The sequence below is a fragment of the Gouania willdenowi genome, chromosome 10 (assembly GCF_900634775.1).
Source record: "Gouania willdenowi chromosome 10, fGouWil2.1, whole genome shotgun sequence".
In the NCBI taxonomy this organism is placed as follows: domain Eukaryota; kingdom Metazoa; phylum Chordata; class Actinopteri; order Blenniiformes; family Gobiesocidae; genus Gouania; species Gouania willdenowi.
Genome location: NC_041053.1, coordinates 40,512,836 through 40,525,029, shown reverse-complemented (window position 1 = coordinate 40,525,029; position 12,194 = coordinate 40,512,836). Strand labels below are relative to the sequence as shown.

The 12,194-nt window shown below is 42.6% G+C and overlaps 1 protein-coding gene across 1 annotated transcript; it reads left to right on the top strand.

The window, feature by feature from the left end:
• Positions 1-199: 199 nt before the first annotated feature.
• On the top strand, positions 200-11,695 carry LOC114471650 (TBC1 domain family member 9B-like). Its single transcript, XM_028460517.1, has 22 exons — positions 200-385; positions 1,912-2,013; positions 2,087-2,205; positions 2,290-2,509; positions 2,753-3,020; positions 3,098-3,305; positions 3,638-3,814; positions 4,840-4,962; positions 5,027-5,177; positions 5,242-5,456; positions 5,521-5,638; positions 7,547-7,749; positions 7,811-7,893; positions 7,954-8,062; positions 8,135-8,233; positions 8,329-8,397; positions 8,457-8,697; positions 8,768-8,833; positions 9,227-9,295; positions 9,358-9,399; positions 9,468-9,592; positions 10,751-11,695. The coding sequence occupies exons 1-22, from the start codon at positions 271-273 to the stop codon at positions 11,330-11,332; spliced, it is 3,504 nt and encodes a 1,167-aa protein (XP_028316318.1). The 5' UTR covers positions 200-270; the 3' UTR covers positions 11,333-11,695.
• Positions 11,696-12,194: the final 499 nt, after the last annotated feature.

Below are 12,194 nucleotides of genomic sequence, written 5' to 3'. Positions count from 1 at the left end.
CCTCCCGGTGTCTCGCGACCCCAAGGTTGAGAACCTCTGTTCAAGGCAACATTAATAAAAATGAAATGTTTATATTTATTTTGTAGTTTTAGTTTTTTTTTTCATTCCCACTTTAAACTTAAAGTATTAATAAATATGAAAATTTTGAATGAAAAGAAAAAAAGCGTCGTCCCAACGTGTCACATGACGTGACGTCACAGTCCGACGAAGTAAACACGGAAGTGAAGTAAGAAGGAGTCACGGGACCAACCGGAGCCTCGGTGAGGACAGATGTGGGTGAAACCGGAGCCGGTGTCGGTGTCGGGTGGAGCTCTGTGGGTGTCCGAGCGGAGGAACCCGTTCTTCACCCTGCAGAGCAGGAGGGGCCGAGGGGGGGGCCTCACAGGTCAGTGACCGGGGGGGGTCCACTAGGACTAGCACACACTTAAACACGACTAAAATCCTCCTCCATGTCCTTCTGCATTCATCACATCCTCATTTTCTCCATTCCTGCTCCATCATCTCCACCGTGGCCTTCATCCGATCACTGAGGAACCTTCACTGCACCTCCATCCTCCACCTTTAGTTTCTACTCAGAACATCTCAGCTGTTCCTCACTGATCCTCCTCTGAGCTCCATCAAACATAATCAAATATCATCTATAAGACGTTTCTTCTACAACCAGCAATCACACCTCCATTATTATTATTAATGATTAATAATATTATTAATAATATTTTTTAATTGAATTGATTAGACTCTTATCCAAAGTGACGTAAACATCAACAGTTAGGGCAGGGGTTTCAACCTTGGAGTTAGGTGGTCTGAAATGGTCTTACAATTAAATACAATTAAAAAAAAAAAAAGCTGATTAAAATTGTTACAGCAAAAATCTCCAATAAATGTTCATGGAACATAGAGAAAGCAGACTTTATGCTGGGCCAAAAAATATAAATATCCAAGCAAATTTTTTTTTTCTTTGTTTTATTCCTTTTACAAATCGCCGACATCTTGGCATTTCCTCATTGACATTCAAGGTTCCAGTTAAAAAAACCATTCACTTTCCCGATTGTCCCACCTTCTACGTACCTGCCCAGTTAATGAAGGATCACATGGTCAATGTTTAGAATTCATCCAGTGCAAACAACAAATTAAATTAAAGCTGCAGGCAGCAATGAACGGGCCCTTGCAACGGGCCCTGAGGTGTGTTGTATGTTGGGGTGTGGCAGAAATGTTAAGTGTTGAGACGTAGCTGGATTATGGATTATGTCATAAACTTTCCTGCAATGTTCTGTGAAAATATAATGTCTATGATTTCCTTTTACCAATAGGTGGCGCTAAGAAATAACAGTACTTACCCAGATCAGGGAAATCCTCAGTGTACTGAAGTAATAGTTCTTCAGTACACTTAAGGATTCTGACATCATCGCTGCAGAAAGTGATGTCAGAATTTTGCAGAAGCTCCTCAGTGCCAGCTGGGAGCCAATGCATATTTCAAGGGGGCGCTATTGAGTCATTTTGCCATTCAGATTCATAATCTGTTTTAGAAGCAAAAGTTAAACATTTTATGAAAAAATTAATTTGACAGTTTGATAAACATACCACTTGTTTTTTATATTTATACTTGAATTACAGTTAGCTACCATTTACTTGTTATCACAAGATTAAAAAAACATGAAATTAATTGTATTTCATACCATTTTGTACTTGTAAAGGTAATTATTGATATCATGATATGTCACAATGTATATTGTATTGTACAGTATCTGGATATATCGTATTGTGACATGCAAATCGTGAATCGTATTGTCAAATTCAGGGCAAAGTACAGCCCTAATAATTATTATTAATATTACACTGCTCCTGAAAAATAAACATTTACAGAGGTCTGGATTTATTGTTGATTTAACACACACACACACCTGTCTGAAGGTCTCCTGGTGGGGACCCTGGACGTGGTCCTGGACTCTCGGGTGCCTCCGTACCGGATCCTACTACAGACGGAGTCTCAGGTGAACTGGACCATCGCCACAAGTGAGTGGGACAAACGGAGCGCTCCCATTGGCTGACTGTGTGCAGTAACACGACACTTCCTGTGTCCTTTCAGGCTCATCCAGGAAGGAGATCACGGAGCACTGGGATTGGCTGGAGGCCAACCTGCTGCAGACGGTCGCCATCTTTGATAACGATGAAGATATCCTCACCTTCGTCAGAGGGAAGATAGAGGTTTGTGTGTGTGTGTGTGTGTTGTTGAGGTGTGTGTGTTTGTATGTGTGTTGATCCATGCTGTGTGTGTGTGTGTGTGTGTAGGGCCTGGTTGCTGAGGTGGACCAATGGCAGCAGCAGGAGGACAGCGTTGCGTTCAGGGAGGCGGAGCTAAGGATGAGGAGGCAGTTTGCGATGCCCCCAGAGGAGAAGCTGGTGAACTACTACTCCTGTAGTCTGTGGAGAGGACGAGTTCCACGTCAGGGATGGATTTACCTGTCCGTCAATCACCTGTGTTTCCAATCACTGCCGCTGGGGAGGGAAGGTGAGCCAATCACAGGCCTGGTTTGTTTCTGGGTCATTCCATTTCATTTCACAAATGTTCCACACACTTTGGTCTCCAAAAATTCTGAATTTTACTCCAATTCTACCTTAATTATTAAATAATCACAATGTTTATTAGTTTTAACTGTAGAAAATTTCAGAATGTTTTGAGACTGAAATGTGTGAGAAGTCCTAAGAATTTGTTGAAATGACATGGACCTTGTTTACGCGTCTCTGTGGTCAGTGAGCCTGGTGGTGCCGTGGGCCGAGGTGACTCAGCTGGAGAAGAATTCCACGTTGCTGTTCCCTGAGAGCGTGTGTGTGAGCACGCGTCACACGCAGCATTTCTTCTCCATGTTCCTGAACGTTACTGAGACCTTTAGGCTGATGGAGCAGTTAGCCAACATGGCCATGAGACAGATGCTGGACCAGACCAGACCAGACCAGAACTTCTCCTTAGAGTCCTCCATCAAACCCCGCAGGAGCCTGAAGAACGTGTCGGTGCTCAAGAGGTTTGAAGAAGTCGTCATGGAAGGGAAGGCAGATCTTCAGACCTTCATGGCTCTGGTTGTTCTCTTTCTATCTGCAGAGACTTGGACGCGCGAGCGAAGAACGAGCGCTACCGTGCCATGTTCCGGCTCACGCAGGACGAGCAGCTGGACGGACACACGGACTGCACTCTGTGGACGCCGTTCTCCAAGAAGCACGTGGTGGGACAACTCTTCATCTCCACCAACTACGTGTGCTTCAGCAGTCGAGATGAGGAGCTGTGTCAGCTGATCATCCCTCTGAGAGAGGTAGTGTTGTAATACTCCAGACCTGTCCTGGTCTCCAGACCAGATTCTAAAGGTCTTGGTCTTGTCTCGGAGCGCCTGAACTTGGAGTGTTTTTGTCAAGACCAGCACTGATTCCTGGTGTTCTTCAACTTTACTAATGTGATAATGAGGAGAAGAACTTGGTAAAACGATAAATACCTTTTTTTTGTCTGTCAAATATATTTTAAAGAAACTAAAACTAAAGAGAGAAAATGTTTTTTAACGATTCAACCTTGTCATGGTTTTTTTTGTCTTGGTCTTGAGCACAACACTAGATATGTGAAGCTCCGCCCCCTCACCCTCTCTGCTCTCAGGTGTCCATCGTGGAGAAGGCCGAAAGCAGCAGCGTTCTGCCATGTCCTGTTTCCATCAGCACCAACAAAAAGATGAACTTCCTGTTTGCCAACCTCAAAGACAGGGACTTCCTGGTCCAACGTATCTCAGACTTCCTTCAGAGAACTCCGGACGGCTCCAAGAGCCCCAGCTGCTTGGTACGAGGGTCACAGCTCAGCATCTCTCAGGCTTCATAACGCTAAGACATTTAATCAGTAGGGCTTTCTAGTTTCAATTATAGTTTTTACTATAGAGGGAATTAGATTTTACTATTCATTTTAGATATCTGGAAAACAATTTTGACATGTCACAAATATATTTTCATGTAGTAATAATTACATTATGACTAGTTAAAACTGATTTACAAATTAAAGTAATTCCTTTTTTAAATGTATTATATATATTTACAATTACATTTCCTCATGTTGAAAAACAATTGGAACTAGTAAAAATGTATTTCAGTAATTGCATTCTGGGTATGTCCTGCTATTTTAACTAGTGGAAAGTCACTTTTTTTTTTTTTTTTTTTTTTTTTTTTTTTTTTTTTTTAAAGGATTTTTTTGGCTCTAGTGGCCTTTATATGACAGTTGCTTGACAGGAAAGGGGTCAGAGAGAGCAGGGAATGACACGCAGGAAAGGGTCCCAGGCCGGGAATCGAACCTGGACCCGCTGCAGGTGAGGAGCTATAGCCTCTGTACATGGGGCGGGCGCTCAACCCACTGAGCTAAACACCGCCCCTTTCTTTAAACACCGCCCCGAAAGTCACTTTTTTTTAGATCTATAATTCAATTCTGACTAGTTATAAAAGGAATTGTAGATATCTAAAATAAAGTTGTCACTAGTAAGAATTATATTGTAGATATCTAATTGCATTATCACTCTCACAAAATTGAATTTCAGATATCTTCATTTATCATTTCTGAAATGTAACAACATTTGTAGATATCAACAATTAACAATGCAACTAGTCAGAATTAGATTATGAATATGTGGTTTTGGAATTGTAACATGTCAAAATTTAATTGTAGATATTTACAATTAAATTTGAATGGAAGTCAATGGACATTTCAACTAGTTGTAATGAACTTTCAGATATCTACAATGGCGATTTCCACTAGTGAGAATTTAATTGTTGATATCAATAACTGGTTGCCATGCTAACGTTGACTAACTGTGATTCCAGTTCGGTGTTCCTGCAGAGTCACCGTCTGACTGTAGAGGGCGCCACTTCCACCCAGGCTTAGCCACCTTCAGCCACAGCCTCCTGGAGCTCTACCACCGAGGAGATGATGAGGACCACAAAGCTGTGAGCATTGATTCTTCTCCTCAGGAGTCAGTAGACCTGCTTCTGATGGTTTATTGTCCTGCAGACAAAGGAGAAGATGAAGGAGGAAGCCTGGAACATCCATTTCTCCGAATTTGGTCGGGGGGTCTGCATGTACAGAACCTCTAGGACCAGAGAGCTGGTCCTCAAAGGGATCCCAGACACCCTGAGAGGAGAGCTGTGGATGCTGTTCTCTGGTCAGTCAGACTCAACGTCAATGCTCGCTTTGTTGTTATACTCACCAATTAATCGTCCAATCAGGAGCGCAGAATCAGATGGTGTCCCACGTGGGTTACTATGGCGACCTTGTGGAGCAGGCCATGGGTCGGTGTTCGTTAGCGACGGACGAGATCGAGCGCGACCTTCACCGATCAATGCCCGAACACCGAGCGTTTCAGAACGAGACGGGCATCGCAGCGCTGCGGCGCGTCCTCACGGCCTACGCTCATCGCAACCCCAGCATCGGATACTGTCAGGTGACTCGTCACATGACACATAGCCAGCACGCCCAGTATCTAATGTGAAAACCATCGTCCACAGGCCATGAACATTGTGACGTCGGTGCTGCTGCTTTTCTGCTCTGAGGAACAAGCGTTCTGGCTGCTGGTCGCTCTGTGTGAGCGGATGCTTCCGGACTACTACAACACCAGGGTCGTAGGTCAGTGCGAGACACAAGCTGGGTTTACATTACTGTTTTTCACAAAATAAAAGCGATATTTCTAAATGTCGACAAAGCATTATTGCGCTTTGAACATGTTTCTATTGAAGGTTGTTTTGGGAGGAGCCTCGTAACTCCCGTGAAATCTCATCCACTCTGTATTCTTTTATCGTTTCCTGTCTAATGTGGCACTATTTTTTAAGTATAATGCTAAGAAATGTTTTTGTCTCTTCTGTTTACTCGTGCCACGTCATATTTTCTCAGAGAGAAGTGGTCATGTGATCAGGTACGTCACATTCTGTGACGTGAAAATTGCATAAAAAGTGTTTCCATTGCGCTTTGGCGACACATTTTATTATCGAAACATCTGAAAAAGCTCATGAAAAGTTTTTAGCGATATTTGAGTACTTTTTTAATTCAGATGTTTCCGTTAATCTTGTGCTTGAAGTAGAACGTCTCTACTTCAATTACATCTTTGTTTTTATTCAAAGTAGTGTTTGTAGGTAGATGCTCAGCGTAGGTGAAAAACATCAAAAGGAAAAAACACAATACAAAGACATTTAGGCCATAATCAATCAATCCTTGAAATTTTGCTCATCTACCTTTTAACCATTTTTAAGTTTTACATTTTACTTAATTTTTAAATCAGAACCAATTTTTTTTCTGAACAAGGTTTTTTTCTTCCAATCTTAATCAATTACATTAAATTATTGGTATTTTAGTTGCATTTTAACAACCACATTTTAACAGTATTTAACATGTCTTAACAAAGAAACAAGTAAAATGTATATATTTATAATAATCATTATTTTTAGCCACATGTTTAACCAAGTCAGATCGTAAAAAGTAACTTAACTTAATATACTTTAACCCAGGTATTAATAAACAGTTTTAAACCACAGCATTTTAAAGCAATGTAGATCATTCCAAACTACTTTTAACAATTTTAATTTAACTTATTTGTATTTCACATTAACCAAATCTACACAGTTAACATTGCACTTGAAATAAGCTTAATAAAACTTTAAATTAAACAACTGCGTCAAACCCAATAAACATTCCATGAATTTACTGTTAAAAAATAAACAGTTTTACAAACTTTACAAATAAATGAACAATAAATGTATTTAACTTAAGTGTCCATCATAAACAATGTTTAATTCTGTTACTTTTGAATGAAGTATTCAACCAACAGAAGTTTATATAAACCCGTGGTTATATTTAGAGGATCTTACCATGAGATGTTCATCAAACATTTCAACTATTTCCACTGTAGCTGCTAAGCTAGCACTGCCATTGTTCACCACAGGTTAGACTCATTAACAGAATCAGGTGTGCACACTCTAGGTGAAGCCCCTCCCACTGTTTAGCAGGAAGGCGGGGCTCACAGGCAGTTTGGCAGAACGCAGAACACGCACGCACGCACACACACACACACACACCTATAGATCATAATGATGGAATGAACAAGTGATGAAATGCATTTTAAAGAACCTCATTTTGTGAATAATAAAATGGTATTTAATGCAGTGGTTCACAACCTTTTTTGGATCGTGACCTCATTTTGATATCAAGAATTTCTGGCGACCCCAGAATTGGTTTTTGATTATGTTTGAACTCAGATATTTTATTTTTTGTAACTGCAATTCAGTTTAACTACATTCACAAAGTGAAAGTATAGAAATGTGTTGTTTTAATTTAAGAAAAAAAAGAAGAATTAAAACATTTTAAAAATCTATTTTAATGTTTCAGAAATTTCAGGCAACCCCATTTAAACTCAAGGCAACACCACATGGGGTCCCGACCCCAAGGTTGAAAAACACTGATTTATTGGCTCCTGAATATATTTCTATAGTTTTTATCATTTCTGGTCATCTCATCACATCTTTTGTGTGTGTGCGTGCGCAGGAGCTCTGGTGGACCAGGGTGTGTTTGAGGACCTAACGGAGGACTTCCTGCCGGCCCTCCACACACACATGAAGGACCTGGGTGTGATGTCCACCATCAGCCTGTCCTGGTTCCTCACTCTGTTCCTCTCCGTCATGTCCTTCAGCAGTGCCGTCGTCCTGCTCGACGCCTTCTTCTATGAGGGCGTCAAGGTCACCTTTCAGGTATGACATCATTCCTGTCAGAGATGCCACGTGAGCGACCCCTGACCTCTGACCCCTGCAGGTGGCGCTAGCCGTCCTCCATGAGAACATGGACGCCCTGCTGTCCTGCAGCGATGAAGGCGAGGCCATGACCGTCCTGGGCAGGTGGGTGACCTGAGCCGGTCCAGGGTCTGACCCGGTAACTGGTTCTGACTGTGTCTACAGGTACCTGGACAACATAACCAACAGTCAGACAGAAACCCCTCCCACTCCTCACGAAGATGACCCGCCTCCACAGATCGACATCTATGACCTCATGAAAAAGTCCTACGAAGTGAGTCCAACCAGAACCAGAACCACTGAGTGAACAATGTAAAGCAGCTTCTTCTTCTTCTTCTCTGAGCAGATGTTTGGCACCCTGCGCTCTGATGTCATCGAGCAGATGAGATTCAAGCAGAGGTTAAAGGTCATCCAGTCTCTGGAGGACACGGCCAATCGGAGCGTGGTGAGTGTGAAGCATGAGGATCAGCTGATGTTCTGTCACTTTAATCCATCTCGGTTTGTGGTCACACGTGCGTGCGTGTCTGTGTGTGTGTGTAGGTGAGAGCAATGATGACGGAGTCGGCCTTCATGATTGAGGAGCTTTACGAGCTGTACTGCCTCTTTAAGGTGGGTGGAGCCTCAGACAGGAAGTTGCGCCCTGGCGCTGACAGTGTGTGTGTGTTCAGTCCCAGCACAGGGCCGGCTGCTACTGGGGCTCCAGCAGCTCGGCCGCAGAGCGCTACGACCCCAGCCTGCCGTACCTGGAGCAGTACCGCATCGACCCGGCCCAGTTCTCACACATGTTCTCTGCACTGGCTCCATGGACCTGCAGCAGCCACAGCCTCATTCTGTCAGCGCGACTCTTCAGACTGTTGGACCAGAACCAGGACGGACTCATCAACTTCAAGGAGTTCATCTCCGGTCTCAGTCAGTACCGACTCATCCAGAACCAACCAGAACCAGTTCAGAGTCTCAGAGCTGCTCTGTCTGTGTGCAGGTGGAATGTATCATGGAGATCTGACCAACAAACTCAAGCTGCTGTTCAAGCTTCACCTGCCCCCAGGTAACACACCTGTAACACACACCTGCACAGGTATCACACCTGTAACACACACACCTGTAATACACACCTGTACAGCCTAATTTCTAAGTACATACTAAAGAAATTGTACGCCACTAGTGAGCAACGTTTGGAATTTATAAAAAACAAACTTGGCAGGAGAATGTCGCACCTCCATGAATATTAGACATCTCACATATTGTATATTAATCTGAAATTTTGTGCGAACGCATTTCCTGTGTTTCAGCGTAGGCCACATGAAGTCACCTTTCCTACACACTTTTTTTTCTAAATGAGGGCTGTGCACGAGTAAACTGATGTGCTGATGATGAACTTTAGAGTAAACATCCATCAAAGGACACGTTTGTTTACAGGCTGTTGTTTTGTTTGTGTCAGCATTTTGTCCTGAAGAAGCAGAATCTGCTCTGGAGGCCACGGACGTCCTCACTAAAGACCAACAACAAGGTTACACACACGCACGCACACACACACACACGCACACAGCTACTAACTTATTTTTCCTACAGAGACTTCCTGTTCCCCTGAGAACAAAGAGGAAGTGACATCAGGTTTGTTAATAATATTGTTTGTGTATTAAAAGCTGTGAGTGGTTAGTGATAACGATGTGCACTAACAGGTGAGGATGAGGTCGGTGAGGAAGGCGTTTCTGAGGTCAAAGATTATAAATATTATCTGAGGAAGTTTACAGAGGAGAACCAACCACAGACGGAGAACATCAAAGACCTGCCCCACATGAACCAGGTGTGTGTGTGTGTGTGTGTGTGTGTGTTATACAGTAACGAGAGGCGGGAAATGAATCGCATAACAATATTTGACACAATTTAAAGGTATTTTGGTAAATGACTGAATCTATGAAAACAATGAATAGTGTTTATTATTTCCATCACTGAGTGATAACATAATGTGTAATATGAATAAAGAATATTATGATTGCATTGATCACAAAGCACTAACTTACATTTAATTAAGATACATTCATGCTTTTCTGGATTTTTGTAAACTTTTTTGTATGTTTTTGTATTAAAGTAAAAAAAAAAACACAGCACTTTCATTCCAGAGAAATATAAACTGAACAGTGTAAAATAGTTAGAATATATGTAGATATCATGAAATAAACAGAACAACTGATGAATTTAGTTTGAAATAGTTTTTCTAAATAACAGTTGATAAGTTGGGTCAGACGATGCTATCTGTAGCAGCACTTCTAGCCCCGCCCACATCCTCTACCACAGAGTGGTCGACTGTCACTACAATCATTTATCACTGACTTTGTTCATTTGTCACTCATGGATTTATTATTGGTTCTGAACCCTGTCTGAGTGTCAGTGTGGATTGGAGACACTGTCTGCTCCACTAGGACCATTGTCCCTGCTAGCTGCTACATGTTAGCATTGAGGTGCTAGCTGCTACATGTTAGCATTGAGGTGCTAGCTGCTACATGTTAGCATTGAGGTGCTGGCTGCTACATGTTAGCATTGAGGTGCTGGCTGCTACATGTTAGCATTGAGGTGCTGGCTGCTACATGTTAGCATTGAGGTGCTGGCTGCTACATGTTAGCATTGAGGTGCTAATGTATCCTAGCAGAGCTCAGCTGATCCACAAACTCTTGCACAATATTCACATATCTTTAGTTTTCCATCCTGTGTTTTTATTTAAACTAAAATAACGTCCACAAAGCACAGCAACGACTTCTCCTCTGGTTCTCCTGTTTCTTGTGTTATGACCTGTGCATCAGTATTATGGGTACACGGGGAACTCGTAAAATGAGAATGAGTTCCGCGCTGGTTGAAGTGCAAAAACAAAGATAATAACGGTGTTATTTTTCTGTAATTAATTAATCACATTTAAAGCATTGAAGTCCCAGCCCTAGTTCTAACCTGTCTTAACTGTTGTGTGTAGGAGCAGTTCATAGAGCTGTGTAAGACTCTGTACAACATGTTCAGTGAGGATCCTTCAGAGCAGCAGCTTTACCACGCCATCGCCACCGTCTCTAGTTTACTGCTGCACATGGGAGAGATCGGCAAGAAGTTCACCCATAGGAGGGGTCACGAGCAGGCCCCGCCCTCTCTACCAGCCCCACCTCCCGAGCAGGACAGACCCTCTGTACAAGCCTCACCTCCAGAGCAGGCCCTGCCCACTCTACCAACCCCATCTCCTGAGCAGGCCCCGCCCTCTCTGCAAGCATCACCTCCTGAGCAGGCCCCACCCACGATGATGTCAAAACCCAAAGGTGAAGCATCGTCGTCATCACCGATTGGCTCCTCACCCCTGCAGCATGAGGTCATTGCTGACTCTCTGCCGATTGGTGGAAAAGCCAGGAGGCGGAGCGGGGAGCTGGATGTGGATTGGTCTATCACCTTTCAGCAAGTGTTAGCATCGATGCTAACCGAGACGCCGCTCGTCGATTACTTTGAGAAGAAGAGAAACATTCAGGTGAAGATGGAAGCCTTTAAGGTCAAACAGTCACATGACCTGCAGTGATCACATGACCTCTGAACCTGTTGCGGATCCTGATTTTAATGCGTGTGATTCTTTTATCAGTGTTAATAATCAGAGACTTTCTCTGATTAATTATTTTACTCAAATGAAAACTGACCAATCAAAGCAAAGCAAGCTAATCAAAGCAAAAGCTCTAATAAATGTTGTTTTTGTCTGGTCAGTAACTAAACAAACCAATTTTTTATCTTATTGTTTCCTCTGTGAACACACTTATCTTACACATGAGCTTTAATCCTGGATTGATCTTTGTGAAACAGAGGCTGATTCTAAAATTAAGGTTTAATGTTCTGACTTTTGTTTACCTTTGAAATGTTTGTTACTGTGAATAAACATTTGTTTCTGTGAGTTTATTGTTTTACATCAGCCAATGAGAGACCACACAAGCTGTCATGTGACTTTTGGGGCCTGTACTATGAAGCTGGATTCCCTCTTATCGCCCTAACTTCCAGGATATATCCGTTGTGTGCTGTACTACGACACTGGTTAACTTCTTAATGGGCTAAATCACCATGGTAACTTAGGCTGGACACTTAACCTGGTCGGGAGTAGGTTTTGTTCTGCATAAGATCTGAGCGAGTACTAAAGTCCCGCCTCCTAACCTACCCATTGTTAGAATCTCAATATTTTTCACTCAAAGTATTTTGTGGGTTAGAATTGCTGATTTAAAATGCCACACAGGCACATTTATTAACAAACTGCTCCACAATATGTGAGACTTTTTCTACTTGAAGGGACAGCACGTGTGAGTAAGTTCTGTAGTATGGGGAAGGTCTGTGTTAGGACGCACTCAGAACGCAAATGTGTTTTTCATGTTGTTCTGAGAAGTAGTGAAAGCAGCGTAAAA